The sequence below is a fragment of the Callionymus lyra genome, chromosome 4 (assembly GCF_982586985.1).
Source record: "Callionymus lyra chromosome 4, fCalLyr1.hap1.1, whole genome shotgun sequence".
Lineage (NCBI taxonomy): Eukaryota > Metazoa > Chordata > Actinopteri > Syngnathiformes > Callionymidae > Callionymus > Callionymus lyra.
Window position 1 is genome coordinate 27,051,486 of NC_141821.1, and position 23,441 is coordinate 27,074,926.

The 23,441-nt window shown below is 38.1% G+C and overlaps 1 protein-coding gene across 1 annotated transcript in view; it reads left to right on the forward strand.

Annotated features, from left to right (window-relative positions):
• LOC148082304 (phospholipid-transporting ATPase ABCA1) overlaps positions 1-23,441 on the forward strand; it is a 148,069-nt gene that overhangs the window by 109,137 nt on the left and 15,491 nt on the right. Inside the window, exons 41-46 of the mRNA XM_087789468.1 lie at positions 6,862-6,924; positions 11,988-12,094; positions 14,501-14,642; positions 16,913-17,047; positions 19,004-19,107; positions 21,464-21,556. Coding sequence (XP_087645594.1) covers positions 6,862-6,924; positions 11,988-12,094; positions 14,501-14,642; positions 16,913-17,047; positions 19,004-19,107; positions 21,464-21,556 — 644 coding nt within the window. The remainder of the gene's footprint in view (positions 1-6,861; positions 6,925-11,987; positions 12,095-14,500; positions 14,643-16,912; positions 17,048-19,003; positions 19,108-21,463; positions 21,557-23,441) is intronic.

Below are 23,441 nucleotides of genomic sequence, written 5' to 3' on the forward strand. Positions count from 1 at the left end.
AAACAAGGTACTATAATCATTTTTACTGTATTTGGTGCGAGTCGGGCTGTCAGAAGTGACAAGTAGCTCAGCAATTGTTTCCACACACCTTCATGGTTGATTATATGTCTTCCAAGATGGAAAACAGTGGCTGAAAAACAGCAGTGGAGTGGCAGAAGGATTCCTCCTGCTGAGCCTCGTTGACTCCCACCGCAGCTGTGCCTCATTCAATTCGGCAGCAGATAACAAAGTGATCAATGGGCACACTGCGCTGGTGGCCATGTGCCACAGGCTGAGTCCTGTCATAAATCTGAGCTTTACACCGTAGCGATTGACAATCCATCAGTCATTTGTTGCGTTCCTGTTCATGCTCTTCCGCTTTCTGCATCTCCAAACAGGACTGCTCTGCTACGTGACCCACCTGCTTGTCTGCTTTGGTGTTTGCTCTGTAGGAAATCATTGCTTAAACATGCGGTGCTGTTGAATTAATAATTGTTTTGTGTATTTTAGTTTGTTGAATTGAACCTTACATTTACGTCTACCAGTGGTGCCAAGTTGGCGACTTTCTAGCTAGATTTAGCGACTTTTCAGACCGTCTTAGCCACTTTATTTATAAAAGCGAAAAATTAGCCACTTTTTCAAATCATCAGGGGAAAGGCCAGAAATAAATGATATTGTAATTTACATGCTACTCAGAGTCATCGCAGTCCATGGCTCCTCTGCAACAGAGGCTGCGCAGACGGCATTTCGGGGCGGGGCCGACTGGCTCGGGGCTGGCTGGGGCGGACGCAGTCACCCTGGCCGCTCCCTCCGTGGATTTGAGACCGAAGAGCTGCCGCTGCCGTTTGCTCAATTCTAATCTTTTCATTCTCTAACTACTTAGTCTTTCTAGTTTAACTGGTACTTGACCGGTGATAACCTTAAGCCTTTCTTGTTTTACCTTTTACAATAAAAGCCCTTTCTCCAGATAAGGATATTCCTCTATCTTGAAATGTACATTGTTTGTTTGATGTTCTCCCTTCCTTTACTGTTTTGAGTTTGAGATTATTTTGTTAAGATTTTTTCCATCGACCATTTCGTATATATGGCTTAAAATACTCTCCCCCTCACTGCAACAGACACAAGCAGTATGCATAATGAAAATTAGTACGTAATTACTTCGTTTTCTTGTTTGACCACAAATTATTTGTGGTTTCAGAGATGCTCGTTCTGCTTTACCCTAGCAGAATGAGTGCACAAATGCTCCTACCCAGGTGCAAAACAAATAGACTCAAGGACTCATTCATTCCTCGGGCTAATAAATTGTACAATTCTGAGTTCGGGGGCAGGATTGGAGGGAAAGTATCTTGATGTTCTGTTCCATGTTAGTCTTTGTATCCTTTGTCTTTGTTGTTTTTCTTTGACCTATGTTCTTTGTCTTTATCTTTAGACTTAGATTGTGTCATCTTGTTCTTTCTCTTTATGTTCGTCTTCTTATTTTATTTTGATTTATTTTTTATTGTTCATAAAAAAATGCTGGCTATTGGAAAACGACAATTTCGATAAAGATTTACCTTACCTTACCCTTACCTTAAAAAGACAGAAACGCTGGGAATGATCTGCTGCATGGCTTCCTGTCACACCAGGAGAGTTATATGACAGGGCAACTGTGCTTAGAATAAGTAACTGATTCCTAAAAATATATTTAGAAGGGATGGGATGATTAGGCCTCTTGAGGCAGCATGATACAGTTTGAAAGACCAATAGATGACACCCTCAGTGAAAATAATGCCAGGTTTATTTAAATGAGTAGTTTAGAGTCAGAGATTATAAAAGAAAGAACCATCTAGTGGCCTTTTAAAATGAATTACGAATCACTGTATCATTAAACAACTGATGCAGTATCATGACACCTCATCAACCCATCATTAGTATTTGGGTATTTAGGTGAAGGGTACGACATTTCACTGTGTCCATTAGGTTGAAGAAGACTGACTGTACTTTTATGCACAGTTCTAGTTACATCTGGAAAGTCAGTAACTATAACACACCTGATTATTGCTATCTGGTAAGAATGTGCAAATTAGACCAGATTCTCAAGGAGAGATAGACAATATTCAATGGTTGAGATATTAAATCTTGACAAAAGATCACAGGTTAGCCATTCACCAGGTGTCAGCGAACCATCACTCGTATAACTCGTATCAACTCAATTTTGAGTGAGCTGCCAAAAAATAATGCGAATCTCACAGATAAAAAAGAGGTCTCAATTCCAAAACAACGCTTGTGAAGCTGGCCTATCTGCTGTTTGCCTTTTTGACGTTGATGAAAAAGAAATGATTCCTCTCTCGTCTGTCTGGGCGGAAGTCAAGCCATTTTTAACCGCGAGCCTGCCAGGAACTATCGGTTGTTAAGGTATGGTGGGAGACCTCTTAGTCCTTAAAGGACATTGAGAAGGAGGCCCTGTCAGACATCTGCCATTTTGAATCCACCTGCAGCTCACAGTTGCTTCTGTAATGAGGAACAGTGATTTAGAATGCATGTCAAAATGTGTGGTTTATATATATATATTTATATATATATATATATATATAATATATTAAAAGTATTTAATGTACTAAGCCTAAACGTAAACATGAAAAACAATTATTTTTTATTTTATTATTTCTTTCAAACTTTAAAAGCAAAGAAAATAGCTTCAGAGTTTACGTTGACGTGGGTTTACCCGTGTGAGCGGCTGGAGTCTGATAAATCATCAGATTTACGTACCAGATGGCACCAGATTTTCTTTTCCTGCCATAGTTTACTCAGTTCCAAACCTAAATCTGTATTTCAGGTTTGTCCAAGTGCCTCCATCTCATCCACTCAGCTGCTGTGTCTTCGATAAAACATCTGTCCACGTATCATAAGAGTCGCCTGAGACTCCAGTCAGAGGGGAATTAGTCTGTAATTGCCTTCCTTCATCCATGATTCTTCAGCTTTGATGTGACTGACACACTGCAAACTGTCAGTGAGAAGTAGGATGTACAATCCAGGTTGAAAAGTGCAGACTGATGCTTCCAGATGGTGCCGGGAGATTGATGCTTCCGTGTAATGTTTCTTATCAAAATATTTTAAGCTGCCAAAGGCAAAATAACTGCCAAGTCATTGTTTTTTTTTTCTTTCAAATCAGTTGGTGAGTTTGCATTTGCCTTTCCAGCTTGTGTCTAAATACACTCACGATTGGTGTCTGTCTCAAGAGTGATCTATTGTGCTGACACCACAGCATTGTGTGTAAACCTGATACTAAAGGGATCGGCACCTGGTCCATTAAATAATTGAAGAACAAAAATAGAAAAAAACTTTTAATCTGTATTTTAAATTTCCTTCAGCGTGGCGACATCCTTCTCACGCCACTTTTAACCGGAATACTGACATTTTCAGCATCCAACATTTAATTTTATATACATTTCAATATACATTGTACTATAATGTACAATCAAATAAATATAACTGGAGCAAACGTTCAATTACCAAATCCCCTTGGTCATATAACAGCCTTTTACATTTTTTGTAACTCCTAATAGATAAACAAATGACAAAAATATAGTACAAAGAACGTAGATCAAAGAAAAACAACACAAAGAAAAGGATACAAATATTAACATATAATACATCATCTTTTCACTGTGCTCCTGCCCCCAAATGCACAGTAAATGTGGAGGCTTCACCTTCAGGAACATTTCCCTAAGACCAGATCTTGGCTAAAGCATCCGCCAACTTCTGCACAGTCTGGGGAGCCACGCTGGGTTGGTGGATGGAGTGAGTCATGATGTCCCAGATGTGCTCAATGGCATTCAGGTCTGGGGAACGGGCGGGCCAGTCCACAGCGTCAATGCCATGCTGGAGGGTTTTTCGATACCAGAGCGTTCTCCACTGCGTCTCCAGACTATGTCAGGTCTGTGACATGAGCTCTGTCTGAATGCAAGGGTCATTTAAGACATCGACATGAATAACCCAAATCCATAAATAGCAGATATTAACCGATATCTAGTGAAAGCATATTTTGCTGTAAATACAACCACTGAGATGCCACCCCTGGTATACAGCCAATTAGGTTCACTGATGCAGTAAATGAGGAAGTGAAGTATGCAAGTTCTATTTAGTTCAAAGACTAAAGTCGCTTACTTTAAATCGTCAGTTAATCATCGATCTGATCAAAATATGAGCCTGAAAATCTGTGTTTGTTTGGTGCAGAGGCTTATTTTCTTTTCAGATGATAGAATGTTGCCTCTTTTCTTTCAAGCTACAGCTTGGAAACGTATCTTTAACTGTAACTTAAATGTAGTCTAGCTTTAATTTGTCTTGAAGCACATATTTATGTGCACTTTACTTTACAGAATGGAGCTCCAGCTGATAAAACAAACTCTGAATCAATATCTATTAATAACTTCTTCATTACCAATAGCTTTTTGTAATGAAGATACAGATAAAATACCATTAAAAAAAACAAGTACTGCAGTTCCGCACTAGAAATGTCTTGCAACCCCTTTTCTGCATAATATTCCTCATTCCTCTTTTGATGAATAACAAATGTAAATAACAACAGGGGGTCGATTCCATCCAGGTCCATTGCGGGTTGTTTGTTGTAAGAGCATATATCGGGATACCACACAAAAAAAGGGAAGGCAACCTACTCATCCCAGTATTTTTGCTGCAGTGTAAAAAGGTTTTAGTGGGTCTGGAGCATCAGTTGCGTTGTGCAACATAACAGCCCTATTTTAAGAGAGATCATTGACAATAGATAGATGGAAAGAGGGAGTCCAACTTGTTATGGTTTGATGAAGCAGTGAAGTTATTTTCACTCACTCATTCCTCTTTAATATGTTGCTTTGAACATGTTATTTTTTTAAATGAGGAAGCCAACCACAGAAATGAGCAGTGCCGGTTCTAGCTACAGGCGAACCGGGCACCCGCTGAGGGTGGCATATTTTTTGGGGGCGGCATGATCCACGTACAAGGGGGTCGTACTGCTCATGACAGTGGTTATCACATTTCTACCCAAGAGTAAATGTAAATGAGTTATTTTTGTACTGTAACTGCAGAGTTAAAAAACAACCAATTCTAATCTATTATTTATCATATTATTTGTTAGTGTCTCAGTTTCACACAGTAAAACATGAAAACATGTCCCACATTCTGGGAAAGAGGAAAAGGGGTGGGCTTGTGGTGCTTGACGGGTGTCAGGCTGCTGTGCACAGATGAGAGCCACTTGAAATTCATTCTGACTACCACTTAACAAAAACATTAACAACACACCATTTGCATATGCATTTTCATTGAAATTGCATCACTGCGTCAACACGCTTGATCAAATGTGACACTGTACAGGAAGCCACATAGACCTACTTTATATTTGGCCACTTGATCAATGTAGGTTCAATAGTAGGTTTCAGGAATTTGTCGGAAAATGTTTCTAATATCTGGAGATTTCCACCTGTTTTTTTTTAAAACATATATAAACATTGACAATATATTTGGAATTGCAAGAAGGACACAGAGTTTGAAAGAAAAATGTGATTTTTTTTAAGAAACATCATGCTCTCAAACTCGACATCATGATAAACAAGGCATCAAATTATATTTTTGCCCCTTTTTTCAGGATCATTGGCCAAACTAGATTGTTTATTTGATTTCTGTACTCAGATGTCTGCAAATCCCTTATATCTCCTCATGGTTTTAGCTGTAAAGCAGCTCCTCTTACTTGTCTTCACTCACCCTCCCGTCTCTGACAAATACGAGAGGAGACAGAATGTGAGTTCACAGAGAAACAGCTGAAAGTCAGAGACAAAAAATGTGGTTGTTGTTCCACAAAGCATGTGCTTCAAAATGCAGGGGGTGGTGTTCTAATCCAAGATTTACGTTCTTCCTTTACGAATAACACTCAATTTATTCTCAAGCTTGAAATAGCAATATTTATTCTACATATAAGTATTGATTATTTTTTTAATTTAAGCTCCTCATATACAGAAGGCAGACCTTTTTTTAAATCATAAGACAAACCAGATTTAATTAAAAAGTAATCAGTGTAAAGTCCTTTTTTTACACTAATGTTGGATCCTTTCCAAAGCTTTGGTGGATCTAAAAAAAGTTGATTTATCATTGTCGCTGAATAAACAACTCAATGATCTGAGTTAAATGATTATTCACATTTATAACATTAATGATAATGTGTAGATGGGCTGATGCAGCTTCATGAAGCAGTGTCTTTACATCTCAGTAGGTAATGGTGGCACCCATAGTTTAAAGATGAGGTGAGGTATCATTAGAAGAGCTGTTCAAGGCGTTACATTAGAGACCAAAGAGTGTGACATCTTGTGGGTTCCCAAAATAAAGACACTGCCTGATGAAGCTTCATCGTACTAATAATTAGACGAATACTTTACTGAGCTCTTCCAAATTGGTAAATCTCAATGGAAAACTTTGGATAAAGTTGTATTTAATTGCCAATAAATAAGTGAGCTATGTGTGCAGTAGTTCTGAAAGACATCTTAATACAATGAGCCTAAGGGCCACACAACCTTCTCCACAAGTACGTGTCAGGGTTATTAAGAGCAACACAATGCTGCAGAATTTCTCTGGAACGTCTAATTTCACTGTTTCTCTCTCCGGTCTTTCTTAATGCACACATCTGGCTGTGCCTAGATGTTGCAAATTACTGCTCTTGTTAAAATCCGTTCAATATTTCTTTACAAACTGCTCAATTCCCACTAACTTATGACGTCTGTCCCCTGCTACTCTGGTCGGTATTCTTTCATATTTCCACATGCAGACAGAGCTACTATTGCTCTCCCAGCCTGCTCAACACTTTTCCCTTCCTCTGCCTGCCTGGTTTATTCATTTTTTATTGTCTGATCACTGCAGGTCTACCCCGGGAAGAGCATCCCTGCGGTGGACAGGATCTGTGTAGGCGTACCTGCTGCAGAGGTAAGCCAGAACCTTCTGTATAACACAAGCAAAATATTGTTTGTTTGACTTCTTGCAATCATTTGAAGCATTTCTCATACCCAGAGTGTGAAATGTCATCTGCGTAACATATTTGCAGTGAGATTAATATTATTATTTTACAATGTTTTTAATATTTGCGTAAAGGGCAACTGATTTGTTGATTTAAGTGTATGTGTGTGTTTGTACAAAACTCGTCATTAATTGAAATATTTACATTAGAAAATGTTTACCATAACCACACCCACTCTGCTGTACTTGGTCAAGCCTTGAGGTTTGTCACATGAAGTCTCATTGTATAAACAAAGCAGGGCATCATTACAGCTGGCTGGAGGAGAAGAGAAGCCCAATATTACTTCATAATCCGCTCTCGTAACCTCTCGTTTGCCGAGATTTCAGACAGGGCAGAACTCGATATAGTAATAACTTCAAAACATTAGTTGCCCTTCAATACATGGACCTGAAGAAGAATTTGAGAAACCTATTCCCTTATTGTAAGCATCTGTTTAATAGTCAAAATAATGTTGCTGCAAATGTTTTTGAAAAGACTTTCAAGGGGCAACAGTCTCGATGGATCTCAAATCTTAAATATCTTAGGTCTTAAAGATTGAAATCCTTCTCATGCTTGACCCAATGTTAGCTTTTTGTGAGGGCATAATCTTTCATAGTGGTCAGAGATATTTTTACATACATTTGAATGCCTTCTATTTACTCAAAAAGGAGGAGGGACTAGAAGTTATATTATAAGAACTAGTATTATTAGTGTTCTGTATAATACATTTGTTTGTTCCGGGACAGAAGGTTTATTCTGAAAATTACAAATCTCTACAAATTATCAGAATTATTAAAGTAATAATTTTAACCTATTTAAATACTGAGCAAAAAAACAACATTTGCATAGTCATTAAACCTTAAATGTAAACATAATCTTCCTTCGATGAGTCTTCTACTGCTTGCTCGAGTTGGACTCACAGAAAGGCAGCTGGCGGAAAAACATCCAGGCTTTCCCCTCTAGAAACGTCTTCCCATTCTATTAGGAAAGCACAGAGGAATTCCTAGGCCATATGAGATACAGTCTCTCTATTGTGACTCCCAAGAAAGGCGTCCAGTAGGCATGTTAAACAGGTACATTAGCCACCTCAATCTCAGCTATTCTCAATGTAACTTTAGGCTCTCCTGAATGGTGAGCTCCTCACATTATCCTTCAGGTTGTGGCCGTACACGCTGTTGAGAAAACTGATTTTTAAGCTCTTGTATCAACACTCTTTTGCTCACTACCCTATGTCTGTAACTATAAATGCGAGGATCACAGATTGACCAATAAATCATAAAGTAAACTCTGTCCCTACCATGAGAGACCAAAACAGAACGTATCCATCAGTCTTACACTCAATCTTTCCCTCACACTGATAAACTGCAACTGAGTAAAAGTTACATTTTTTATATAAATAATAAGTCACAAATATAGACTTTTACAATTATAAGGTTTACATTTTTTGGATTGGTTTATTTATTCATTTTATTTTAAATAAAAATAAGCACCGTCAACATTATAACAGTATCGGTTTGGCACCAGTATCAGATGAAACCTAACGACATCATTACTTCTAGTAAGTAAGTAAGTAATAGTTATTTGTAAAGCGCCTATCTAGACCAGGGCCACAAAGCGCTTAAACAGTAAAAAAAAATACAGCTAAAATACATGCTGTAAAAGGCCAAGACACGTAAGACAAACACAGGACTCCCAGAAAATCAGGGAAAATTTTGCACAAATAAATATTTCTTAATATGTTTCTTGAAGGAGTCAGTAGATCCATCAAGCGCAGAGGGAGAGTAAGAAAGTTCCAAAGCTTTTTGGATTTCTCTCCTCTGGTCCTGAACCGTGTTCAGGAACCATCAGTAGATTCTGATCCAAAGACCTCAAAGCCCAAGCTGGGGTGTAAGGCTGGATCAGATCACTGATTTAAGGAGGAGCCTAACTAGTGAGCAATATTCCAAGACATTTTTTTTTACGTTCTCTTTGGTATCTTCAGCAGATATATATTCTCAACTAGTGATGGGCTGATAAAGCCTTAAGAGTCAGCTGATGCTGTATCATGATACAGTTTGTAGTAGAGAACACTATCTAGTGGCCTTTTAAAAATTAAGACACTTTATCATTAAACAACTGATGCAGTATCATGGGGCTTCATAAACCCATCACTACTCTCAACAAAGCTCAACTGAAACATAAGTAGGTTTAATTATATTCAATAATTTTCTACAAGGTGAGAAACATAAATACTTTGTGTTAATATTTGTAAAAATAAGTACTAGGGGGCACAATTTTAAGTAGAGATCTGCTTAAACTTGGCTGCAAACATTGAGTCACTTAAACGAAGCTAGGCCAAACTAAGTCTAATCTCCTGGAAATATCTTCCAAGCAGTGTTGGGAAGAAGGCGTCAGGAGTCACGGTAAGCTCCTTATCTGCCTTGTTTGATTCCTTTATAATACTGCCAAGGAAACCCACAGGCGGAGGTTCTCTGCCAGTGCAGCCGTGTGTGTTGAGCAGAGGAATGAGGGAAGTGAACTGAACCAAAATCTTCCAACTACAAAAGGAAATGTGCAAACTTGTGGAGAACAGGCCGTTTGTTATACATTTACCATTCAAACTCACAAACCAAGAATCGGTAGAAGATTTGAAGATAATCTCAAATGCTGACAAACGTCCATGCTTCAGCGGCTTAACACTGCCACCCATCCTTACTACCTCTGTTTACTCAAAGCTCCATTGTAAATGCCATCGGAATTCTGACAAACACGTCTCTGCTGATCACACACTACCTTCCCATGCATTATTTACGTCAAGCTTATCCTGCCTCCTGCATTTGAAAGAGCGACAACAACGTGTGATCAGTGAAAGAGAGAAAACTAATACGGATGCCTGCACTGGGGAATGTGTTTTCCTTCAAATGCTGTGTCAAGATATGTTGAATCCACATTTTCAGGATTGTGGACATTGTTAAATTGTCTATTAATCTGCAAGTGAGTATAGAGGATTTGTTATTGACTGAACATGGAGATGAAATCCACTATTAATTGTTTATATACGAATTGGCACTGGCCTATCTGCAGAATGAGCTTATATGGATGGACACATTTCTTTGAGAAAATATAAGACCAGCAGCAGGAAAAGAGGAGCTAAATGAATGGGTGAATCGATCATTGGGGAAGAGTTTAAATTTGAGTGATGACATAGAAACTGAATAATATAACTACCTGTACTTTTTTCCGTTGAATCTGGTCGATTTGCATCTTCGAAACACATCTAAACGTGTTTTATGACTCCTTGTCTCAAGGCCTTATTATATCCTCAAAATTGTTCCCTCGAACATTTAAATGTGATGATAACAACCTCCATTGAATTTTGAGAGGTTTAGTCAACCTTGGAACATCTGCAGTGTTTCCGCTCCTAAGAGACCATCTTGGAAAATAAAGTTATCGGAATTATATTCATCCATCAGATGAAATACTCCCCACAGAAGCACATCATAGCAGCACAGAAACACACACACCAACACACACACACTGGTTAAGTTTCTCGTTCCATTCTTGCCCACCTTATATTACTGTTTTTAGGGGCCATTAAGTCAAAAGAAGAAAAAGAATCTTGATATATCAAGTAAAAATTGAAAAAAACAATCTACCGACCTATAGGAAAAAAATAGAACCAATATATACTGATATATACAAGAGTAGTTATGCTATAACATTGTAAAGATGCATAATAAAGTAGTTTATTGTATTACACTTTCTATATTTTAGGTTCAAAAAGTCATTTATAAAGAAAAATGTCATAAGAACTACTGAAAAAACGACTACACATGTACAGCCTAACATCTAAGTAAGAATAAAGTATAAACTATTTCTACTGTTGATACAGTGCATGCTGCAGATATTTATGGTTTCAACATATATTTCAAATGAAGGATTTAATATACTAGTCAGAATCATAGATATAGATAAAGGTATACTTATTTATACTGTCGTCATAAGAGATATATGTGGCCTAGACTACACTTTTCCCGACTCTGTGATTGTTACTACTCTGAGATATAGTTGGCAGAGAAAAGTTGGGATTGTGAAACTTCCCCTTTTCTATTCTTTTTAAACAATATTTACTGTTGATACACTGCAGGCTGCAGATATTGAAAACACAACATTTACTTCAATTGAAGACTTTACTACACCAGTCAGAATCATAGATATGGTACAGTTACTTATTAATACAGTAATGAATTTTACATTCAACTACTGTTCAGGCAAAACAAACAAACCCAAAACAAAGCTGAGCAGTACATATAAAATAGCCTACGGCCAATAGAATTTTTAAAAATAGCTCATTGTAAAGAGCATGAGAAAAGCAAATACTTTATTTTCTCTAGTGAAAATCTGTCACTGAATATAATCCGAGTTGAAAAGCAAATAAAGCAAAACCTCAGAGACTAAATCATGTTAGTCACCTCTGCGGCAAACAGAGAAATAGTTTATCTTACCCGTCGGAGGTTCAGTGCTGCGGCACTGAAATTCTCTCCGCCGGTGCTTACGGAGACACGTAGACCACAGCTAGAGTGGGGAAGCTGTGAGGGACCTCTCAGAATAATGGGAGACAGAGAGCTCCTGGCTTTGGGTGAAAAGAAGCTACACAATTGGCGAAAACTAGCTCGCCACCTAAGCACCAGAGAAACATCAACTTCCAGGAGACGTCTCTGCGTGTCCATCCCGAAGTCTCTGGAGATTAATGAGGCAAAACAAGCCCCGGAGAGTAATTTCGCTCCCTCGTTTGTGAGTGGAATGACAATGAAAACATTCGAACAAACATGAATTGTGTTTGCCAGCTGTGGATTACACAAGATATCAATTTGCATGGGTTGTTTTTGTTCGGATTTGGAACATATTTTTCTGATTAAGACAAACTTAAGACTCATATTTGTTGGAGAATCTTCTTAAAGCACTTTTTGAAAACCCATGACTTCTCTTTCTCTTTTTTCCTCCCCTCCCACAGTGTTTCGGATTGCTTGGAATCAATGGAGCCGGGAAAACTACCACTTTCAAGATGCTGACAGGAGACATCCCAGTCTCCAGTGGAGAGGCCTTTCTAAATGGATACAGGTGAGCTGCTAAGTCCCTCCAGTGCACTGAGTAAGTCATCATAATTAGCCACCCAGGAAGAATGCTCAGACGGCCAAGGAGCTGCAGTCCGACTTTTATTCTCCAACTAGTTTCTCAAAAAGAGTTTTTTGTTCTTTTTACTAGGTGTTTCAAATTGCAGTACATTCTTCCCTTTTTTTTTAGGTTTACTTCTGTTTTGTTTTCTCGCCAAAGTCTTTGTTCTCTTCCTGATGCCTGCACCTCCTGCACATATTGGATTCCCTTTTGGATCCCTCATCCCTCCTTCTTTACTTCCCTCAGTAACTTACACAGTCTTAAAACAATCTCTGTAAGAACCCAAAATATGTTGACAGCAGGAGTTCTCCTACATTTTTTAGAAACCAAACAAGTTTGTTCTTTCAGCATCTCACCCGACACTGTGTACTTTCTGTTACAGCAGGATTTTCAACTGATTTCCTTCAGATAAAGTAAGAAGAGTAAAAAAAAAAAAATTTGCTCAAGATCAAACAATTAGAAACAACAAGACAACAATTATGCTGAACATGAACCAACTTCAAGAAGGAAATGTTGATTAGACATGGATTTCTAGGATCAAATGTATAATAACAATCAGAGTGTTTGGTAATGCATAATAGTTAATATAGAAAACTGCTCTTTACTTCACAAGTCTGACTGTAGATCCGAGCCAACAAAATACAAAAATATCAGCAGTTTGTTACCACCCTTTAATCGATGGACCCCCTGGACTGTTTTATACAGGTATGCCTTGTCCTATTAAGCTCTCAAAATAAGCTCAGAAAGTAATATTATCCCATAAGATAAGTAGTTTAGAGAGTTGAACTCCACAGCTGAACCTTCGCCCCAGCCACCCCCGCCAAAAATCCATAAAACTTTCTGCAACTAAAAAACCTACTAAACATTTAGTTTAGAAAACTGAAAGTAATTTAGGCTACATAGTTAGTAAAATAAGCATGCTTTCTGAAGCCAAATATATTTTTTTATTATAGGTCATACAAAATAACAACCATGTGTACATTGTCACCAGTTGTTTAATGATGTACTGTCTTGTTTTTAAAAGGCCACTTTTGGCACTCTCTACTTTTTACTCTTTGGCTCTGATCTACTAATTCAATGAAAGTTGGCATCTGTTTGTCTTAGGGTGCCATCTAGTGGCCTTTCAAACTGTATCATGATACAGTATTTACAGCTGATGCAGTATCATGAAGCCTCATCAACCCATCACTTGTAAATGTCATCTGGATGATTCTGAAAAAGATACTGTTTCATGAAGCTTCATCAGAACATCCCCAACAAAATTCACTCACCGCTAAATCATTTCTGCCATCATGCATGAAAGGTTTTTCGTGGTAACATCACAGTGTATCAATAAATAAGTCCTCCTGCATCAACTTGTTTAATAAACATGATGCAAGTATGACTAAAGCAGTTTTGAAACATGGTAGTATGCTGATTTCAACACCCCAATGGCCTTTAGGGATATAAAGTTAAAGAAAAACAAAGAAACAGATGTAAAGACGATCACACATCTGTTTACAGCACATTATGCACTGAGTGTATCAGCAAGACGAATGACAGGGAGAAGAGGTGAGGAGCATGAGCAGATGTTTCCACTCTTCTGAAAACTGTCTTTTTCTTAAGTGCTGCTTGCTGGATAATTTTTATGTTTTTTGCTATTTTTCCCAAACAATCGTGATGGAAATGTGTATCTTCTCTCCAGCATTGTGGAACAATGTTTTGTGTTCAACACAATGTCTTATAAAGAGTAAAATGTCTTTTGTACAATGTTTTTTCTCCAGACAATCTTGGGAAAATACATAAATATGTAGTGCGCAGAAAAAAAAACACCACACACACACAACATGCAAGGATACCCACACAGACAAGTGAGGAGAATCCTCACCATTTTCCATTCATAAATCACAATCAATTCTAAAGTTTCCACCTTTAAATGGTTGCTTACAATTTGTGAAATTATTAAATAAGTAAGTATAAAACAGTGTCTACGTTTATAGAGCTCAGTAGGTGGCGCTCTCAGTTTAAAAACAATGTGAGGTTGCATTGAATTAGTGGTTCACAGCCAAGGATTATGGAGCAAAGATTGCTATCGAGTGGCCTTTTAAATTGAGCAAACTGTTTCATGAAACCTCAGCAATCCATCACTGGTTGGCGCGCATGAGGAAGCGCTGTACCCTTCTAGTTCTGAACTACATGGCATTCAAGTTTGTATGATTAATAGATTGTGGCGCATTTCACAAACACGGTATTGTCATTTGTTTCAAGACAAGGACACCAACATGTGTGGTATATGTAATTAAAAATTCTAGAAATGACGTTGTTGAATTTAAATAAAAAATTGAATAATATAAATGTTTTTCCTTTTTTCAGTATCCGTACTGACATGCGGGATGTACATCAGAACTTGGGTTACTGTCCACAGTTCGATGCCATTAACGATCTTCTGACGGGACAGGAGCACCTAGAGTTTTATGCCAGATTGCGAGGGGTTCCTGAAAAAGAAGTCAAAATGGTGAGTATGACCTTCCATACACTTGAGTTACCTGCTTTTTCAAAAGCAAAGTATCCCTGCCATACAAATCGGGGTAGTCCTCAGTGTCCTTGTAATTCTATTTTAATTTGTTGTTATTGTTTTTTTAGTAGTGATGGGTTGATGAGGCCTCATGAAGTAGCTGATGCTGTATAATGATACAGTTTAAAAGAACACTAGATGGCACCCTCAGTGAAAATGATACCAGGTTTCTTTGAATTAGTAGATTTGAGGCAAATAGTGGCATCTAGTGGCCTTTTAGAAGTGAGAAACTGTATCATTAAACAACCGATACAGGATCATGAGGCGTGATCAACCCATCACTAGTTTTTTGGGTTCTTGAGTCTCCTCATTTTTGCTTTTTTATAATCACTTTACTGTTGTTTCTTCACATGGGACTGAACTCTAGGGACGAAATAGCTTTTTCAGTACATGCAGAGTCTCTAGTTCTTGTCACTGGTTTGTATCACCACTTATATTTAACACTTTTCGTTTGTTTCTTTATTTCTACATAGTAGATTCATACTTATGATGTACACTTATGGAGCCAATAACCAGAAATGGCTTTACTAAACAGGTATTTTTAAGGTTTATTTGAGGAACCTCTTGTTTTCTTAATAAAGGCGAGTTAGAGCTAGTTGACAACTATTAGGATTGATGTAGCCAGAACCAAAGTTAAGTCAAGAGCAACAGCCATCCATTGTTACTTGAAAAACCAAGTTAGTCTGTATAGTTGCAAAAATGTGTCCCCAAGTGGTGTCACAAACATCATGAAGCGCCACAATGAAACTGGCTCACATGGAGATCGCCCCAGGAAAGGAAAACCAAGAATCACCTCAGCATCAGAATGTTTTTTTTCCCTTTTTTTCGGGAAAAATCTCTTGGATTCCATTCACATTTCATTTATTCATGCCAATGAAAGTACTTTTTGAACTGGAATGCATGTAGGGCAAGTCCGAATGCACATCTGAGTGGTTCTTCGCCTTCATGCGAGAAGCTATACATAATGAAAAATGGCCGTTGGTAGAAAAGCAGCAGCTGTGGGTTAACGTCCTACATTATTTATCGTGCCCGCTGGTGTTGTCTGCCCAGTGTGGCCTCCTAGTTCTGCTCCTCCACTGTCCAAGAGCGAGATGAAAAGAGTTGGAGGCTGGCGGCGACTCGAAGACAAGCCTCAACGGCCCAACCTTTCATCTGTTTGCTGCTATAGTGGGATATGATGCAGCTCGACGCTGATGACATCACTCAACCTCAACCATGGACAATCGTGACAACCATCGACAAGTGTGTAATCCCAACAAAAATGACACATTTTCCTTCATGAATCTTGATGAATATTCTCGGAACGAAAACCCGGTAGCCCTGAACAATGTCCTTCAAGCCTCAGAGGAATTACACACTTTTGGCTGATTGTTGAAAGAAGCGAGGGAAGTGAAACGCCACAGCAGTGATGAAGGTCTCACCGTGATGCCAGCTGTCAAGCTTCGTCCTTGAAAGCTGCCGAGCTTAAACCCATGGAAGGACACAGTCGGCCATCATGGGAATACAAGTCTTGTAATTATGTGAACCAGGCCTGTGACGGAAGGGCAGAGACAGACACTGTCGGGGCTCATCACTAATATGTAGTAAGATACCGGGGAATGTTTGTCTTTGCATCCGCTCTGAAAATATAATGGAAAAGAATGAGAACGTTTCCTTTTTCACCTTGATGAAAGATGATTGGTTAAAAGCCCTTTCAGTTCCAAAGATAAGTTTTCAATGCACATGGTCAGTGAAACCCATTTGACTGATAAGATATTGATGAAAAAACTTCAAATTAAAATCAACCGCAGCGGTTTATTTCGGGTCATGAGTTTCTCCCTGCAGGAACACTCATTGAATTTTGTTTTTGTGTTCTGTAAGAGTTGTGGCTACAGGACTTGACCCCATTAGTACATTTGCATTATCACATGGCTGTGTTAAATGCTTAATAAATCTTTGTTGGTTGAAGTCTCAAACGCCATGTACATGTACTGATAACTTGTGGCTGGTAACAATTTCAGCAGCTTTTGTTTATGGTTTTAAGCTCATACTAAATGACCCAGGTTGTTGACGCGTTTAAAACAATAAATAGCTACCAAAATAAAATAAATATTAATAAGCATTTTTTTAAAGAATTTAGTTGGATAGAGTTGCATGGGGTAGAGTGGAGTCCTGTGTCACTTTTATTGTTTCTCATTGTAGAAATACCCCGTTTGCTTGTTGCTCAACAGGTAGCACAGTGGGGAATCCAGAAATTAGGGCTGATCAAATATTCCAACAAACCTGCAGGGACTTACAGCGGAGGGAACAAACGGAAACTGTCGACAGCTATGGCCCTCATCGGATGTCCTCCAGTGATATTCTTGGTAAGTAAAAGCTGAACTACTTTTATAGTTTCATTTAACTTACCAAAGGATATATAACTTAATTTTTGGACTATAGAGTGCACCTGAATATTAGCTACAACAAAAGTATACATTTAGGCCAAACCTGTTTACCTGTGTTCACATTGTAATATGAGCGATTTAGACAGAAATATTGCACAATAATATTTTTTTTGTTTTCAAACAGAAGTAAAACAGTAAGATAAAAAAAATCAGCCCGAAGAGTTTTTTTTAATGTGGTTTTGTATTTGGTCAGTTTGTTCTCACCATTGCGTGGTGAAGTTGATGGTACGTGAGGAACTCTCTTATTATGAGTGACACAGTTAAATATGTATGTAAGCCCAATGGTATTTACACACACACAGACAAATATATATATACATACAGTATATATACATTATATCATCACCAGGGGTCAGATTCTAGATATATGCCAATTTTATTTTTCAATTGGTTGCTACTTATATTCATACAAGACAATGGAAAAAGGTAGAAAAATAGAACTTTATGTTATTGCTTCTATAAAATAAATCAATATGGATATGTGGATGAGATAAACTGGAAGAAACATGATATCCGTTCAACAAAGACATTGACAGTGATATGTTTTGCTTTGTATACAGTGTAGTTCAGTTGCTAGGGAACAAAAACGAATCATAAAAAATCGGTATCGGTCACAAAAGTGCAGATCGGTGCACACTTAATTTATACCGAACTAAACACCAAGGGAAAGGATACACAAACGGCATTTTATCAGATAATTTATGGTCCTGCTGAACACAAGATGTCTTTCATAGATAGTGAAGTTGTTAAGGCGCCAGAGGTCACACTAAGGTATAAAAACACATTGTCATCTTCATGTGTAGATATCGAAGGATGACTGTTTGAATGTCCAGATCTCAACAGACTAGAACAAATGATATATACATGATTTGACTTTAAGGGTGTGAATGTGCTATCAGGTCTTTATTTAATTATTTTCAGTTTGAAAGGCAATTTCTAGAGCTAAAGGTGGTGCACATATATTGTGTTTGCACGGATTAGATTCTCATTCATCAGGACTTAGACCTAAGAGAAAATCGTTTCGTGCACTGATGGAAGATTAATTACGCCATGACTCTGAATACACTCCTCTCTCTTCCAATCGAAGAGCTCCTGTGTGTGAGGATGTTGTGAGTGAAACCGATTCAATGACCTCAACATACTCTGTCTTCATGTGCAGAAGATCAACTAGTCCACATTCTTATTAAACTGGATTTAAATAATGCCCCTTTGTTTGGTAACAGCTCGCCACACAAGCTCCGTTTAATCGGTCACATTATGGCTTCTTAAAATGCAGCTCGCAAGCTGTAATAAAACATTCTGTGTTATTTATGAAGTGGATTTCATCCGATTATGCAGCTTCCGGCAGACACAGTAATGTAATGAGATGAGCATAATGAATATCATTTAAAGAATAATGATATAAAGTGTGAGGAGGTGTCTGTGTCAGAAGCTTGAGCTTTTAGAAGCCTGGAGGCATAAGAGTAGATGTTTTTTTATCTCTTCAGTGGGACACATTAGACACAGTGATGGGGAATGCCTCGTGCGATTTGTAGGATTCTGCCAGTGAGTCAGAGGCAGTCCTGGAATCAAACCAGCTGCTGGACTGAGAACTAACACCTAACTATAATTGTCAACGGACAGACCAACCCCGAGGGAGAGGCTACTGTGTTTGTTTGTTTGAATGTGTGAGTCTTTGTGCAATAAAATGCAACATTTCTCCATTAAATGGAAGCATTCTGGCTACCATTTTAGTGATTTGGGTTAAAGGTATTTTAATTAATTCAGGTATTGAAAATAGATGAGATTTCTCTTTAGTTAAATTAGAGCTGTGAATATTGTTTGTCAGAAGCTTTGCACCTCCATTTCTAATTTCATAATCATATTTTGTTTAAGGATGAGCCAACCACTGGAATGGACCCAAAAGCCCGCCGCTTTTTGTGGGACTGCATCCTCAGTGTGATTAAGGAGGGGCGCTCCGTGATTCTGACTTCACACAGGTAACTTAAACAAACTACTCACTGTGCCTATTTAGCAAAAACACAACTTAAATTGCACAACTATGACATTTCTTTCGGAATTAAACTGGTACCCTCTTGCTGAATATTAGCTGTTATAAACACGGTGCTGTCATACAGGAAATAGTGTTGTGTCTTCTATTTGTGTCGAGTTTTTTAAACAGTCAATATCAGAGGTGGTGTTATATTTCTAATATTTCTAACCCCTTGGTGATAAACAGTTTGTCCTGTCTACTGTTCTGATACGTTTTTCTCATTATAGCTGAATTAGTAAATGAATGCCAACATTTGAGTAACACACATTATTATCGTAATCATCATAATTTGTGGGAAGCACAAGAAGTAAAAACGTGAAAAATTGCAAGTGAAATCTGATGTACTAATTCAATGAATCCTGGCATCAGGCCTCATCAACCCATCACTAACATCTACATTCGTTCTGATTCACCTGAAGTTTACTTTAAATTGCCTAATAAGTTACCCTTGAAGTTAATGCATGAGATGACTGTGATGATTTAGGTCCTAGATTTAAGTGCCTTTTACTTTATTCTAATTGATTAATACATTTATATGTTTTTTGCTTGTAGAAATTTATATTGAGATTGTTCACTGGATATTTAAGTTAATAATGTTACTTGTTTAAGGGGTTTGGACTTTGGGAATGGTCATGCAAAGCCATTTATGGTTAAGATTATTATACAGTTATTTTACTTTTTATTGGAAAACAAACAAATACATGTTGTGGAAAAGGAGAATCTAATTTGTTTTGCAATATATTTTGTTGTAAACTGTAGACATTATAATCATCTGCAGTCATGGCATCTGACAGCGCAGTGAAAGCCGTACTGATGGTAGAGCACATAATTTGAAAAAAAAGAATTAAAATCATCCGCCCTTACCATTTGTCAATGTAAAAAAACACAACCTTCACTGTCAACACCAACACACTCAGACACAGAGACTAGAGGAGACGGACACAACGATATCAGACGAATCTCTAAAATATCAGCCATGAAGAAACAATCAAACTAACATAAAATGTAATTATTTAAAATTAATTTTGTACTTTGGATTGTGCTGCTGTTTAGAATGGATAATGAAAAGTTGATTTTTCGTGTTTACATAAGAATGAAGTGTGCTGTTGATTTGAAAACATGCAATACCTTCATCTTGCTTCAGTGACTTAATTAAAGTACACACATAAGATATATTTTTTTCCTCCTGAAACATGCACGTTCAACATTTCATGTTTTATGAATACAAAGAATGCATGCAAACCTTAGCAAATCAGTCCCAAAATCTATCTGTACACACAGCTTTGCAGGAGTCCATAAATCATGCACTCGGCTGTTGACTTTGGAATGTATTATTCTCATTTTCTAGTTTCCTTTCAGCAAGGGTACAAAAATGCATTTGTTTTGCCAGGAAACGTGGTAGAGTGGCAGCCAATCGTCCGTGGCAAGAGCAGGTGCTTGTGTTTTGTTAAGTGGCGGATTTGCTGGGTTTTACAAAGTCATAATCCTAATTGCTGCATTCTTCAGAAAGGCTTCACAGGTTCTGCCTGAAGTACAAATGACTTCATTTCAAAGAAGGAAGAATAGAGCGAGATAAAGGAGGGTTACGGATGGAGTCTTTTCCTTGCTTTGATTCTCAATTCTGGTGTCGAAGTAATCCAATCAGAACAAGAGACCAGCTCCAATTAATTTTAATATAGTTGTTGAATTTCACTTATCTTTATTCATTTTGGAGTTTTTACATATATCACAGGTGATACAATCCGATTATATGACCAAGGTAAACACCAGTAGTTCAATATCAAAATATTGGTTGTAACAGGAAGTGAATCATTTTTCAGAATGGCTTTCTTTAAAGAAATGTTTCTACTGTTCTTGTGTCAAATAATGGGCGAATGCTGTATTTCATTAAGTTCATTTTTAAACAAAGCAGAAAGATGTATTTCTTGTTCTTTTCTTCTATATTTCAAACACAACTTCTTTGTTAAGGCTTTAATTCCCTGTGAGACAAACACAACAACATCTATTCACCACATTACTTTGACCTAATGATAACTATTCATCGTTCTTGCATAAAGATGAATCGCAACATAATAGAAATCCTTGGATTTGTTTACTCCTTTAGTATATATATGATGGTATTGTACTACTGTTACATACATTAATCTATTTCTATCAATAAATGGGTGCTATTTATATACATATTCATGCTTTTGTAATAATATAAAAGTAAATAAAGATGTCCATTTATCTTAAGAGAAGAAAGCAGCGAGAAACTATTTCTAAAAACCACCTTATTTAATACAACCTCTTTGTCTCCACAGCATGGAGGAGTGTGAAGCGTTGTGTACCCGCATGGCTATTATGGTAAATGGCCGCTTCAAGTGTCTGGGGAGCATCCAGCATCTGAAAAGCAGGTAAACAGTCCTTCTTGTGTCTGTAAGTGTGTTGTACCCTGAGTAAAATGAAAAAAAAAAAGAGCAGCCACTTTGTGGCATTGCTTTATAGTGTGTGAATCAATAATTCTACACACAACCATAGGATTGTAACAATTCTCCAAACAAATTTCATGTCATGGATTTATTTATTATCTTCACAAGGGGTTATGTTTTCGCATCACAGTTTTCTTTTATTGTTTGCATCCCAGCATGCCTGTCCCTCACTCTGACTCTGACTGTTAGCAAAAAATAAATAAATGAATTTTCAGGATATGTTGATTATTGAATAGATTACCGCCTTCTTTGGTCCAGTTGTTCCCCGATTTCCTTAAAACAGCTAAAACAGGTTAGAAGTAAGTGTTTTTAGAATCGTTCTACTCTGAGAAAACCCTGGAACAGTTAAAGATGGTGGATAGAGTCTCATCATCAATTACAGTCAAATAACATGTACACTAACACTTATCACACCCACCAGCCCTGGCTCTTCTTACATGGCTGTCACATCCGCTTGATGTTTTTCAAAGACCGGCAGGAAGAAGTGATTCATATAAACGGAAGGATTTGAAAAACACACATGCACACAGACTAGCTTCAGGAATACATACTTGCATCTTTCTCACGGAGAGCGAAATCAATGCTCCGGGGAGGATGGCTTGCGAGACGATTTTTCAAACTGAGGATGAAGGGAGCGACGAGGAGGGGTTCCAAAGGTCAAGGTTATATCTCATCAGGAGGGGGGTTCGTTTCAAAGCATTGTTCGGGCTTTCAAATGGAGAGCAGAGTTCCTGACCTTAACTACTAAAAACAATAGAAGTGAAGAGCGAAAGTGGGAAAACAACGCCCCCATCAGTCGCGCCCTGATGTCGAGATAACTGACTGACCTTTTGCGTCCGCCTGTTTTTTCTTGTTACAGGTGACATTGACATTCCAATAATGGAGATTTACGAATATTCCTAAAAGGTGTGGTTGGGAACACATGTTCACGTAAATTAGGAATATCACTTTACTGAACAGACAAGACGGTCGAGGCTGATAAAATGTACGTTGTTACTTTCCACCCTTTGAATTCAGATCTCACTACCATAATATACACAGCAACGAAATGCTCTCGCTCGCATCTTGTCGTGCAGTGAATAATTTCTAATTAAATGTCCCGATCTTCACAAGCGCCTGGTTTAATTAATGTTTCATGAGGTGTGGGACCCCGTTAATGACTGAAAAGGCAATTAAGGACTGTCTTCTCTGTTTTCGTTCCTCGTCACTGTCCCTTCCACATGCTTATGTAACCCACCCCTTTTAACCCCCCCCTGCAGTCTCGAAGTTTAGATTGCTGGAGTTTTTTTCTCCAATCTAATATTTCTTGGTCTAATGAGAGAAAGTTAGTGACTAAAAACACAAGCTGTTGTGCCTTCAGTCGGCAGATTGGAAGCGTTCCGTCAGCTGAATGACGATGGGGGCAGGTGGTGTGGGCTGTTGTCTCGCAGCGTGAGTGGCTGACCTGCAAAGCTTTGGGAGCTGCCCCCCTCCTGCCCCTTCAAAACTGAGGTTTTCATCTCTTTTTCATTAGGAGCCCCTGTAAGCATTGCAGCATCTCACCACGAGGACCAGTGCTCACATTTGGTGCCTCTATTGATCAAATGTAATACAAGTCACCCCCTACCACCCTCATGCCATATTACCCTTATTTATTCCTCCCTCTGACACTCTCAGGTGGCTTCCTGTTCACCCGGCCAACAGCTTGTTAGTGCTGCCCCCTTTAGTTCTAACCTCATCTTCATCTGTGATATTGTGTTGTGATGGTTAAACTTCCTCAATGCTGTGGATCAACCCTGCTCCATAATTAACTTAAATAGAGGAAGGTCTG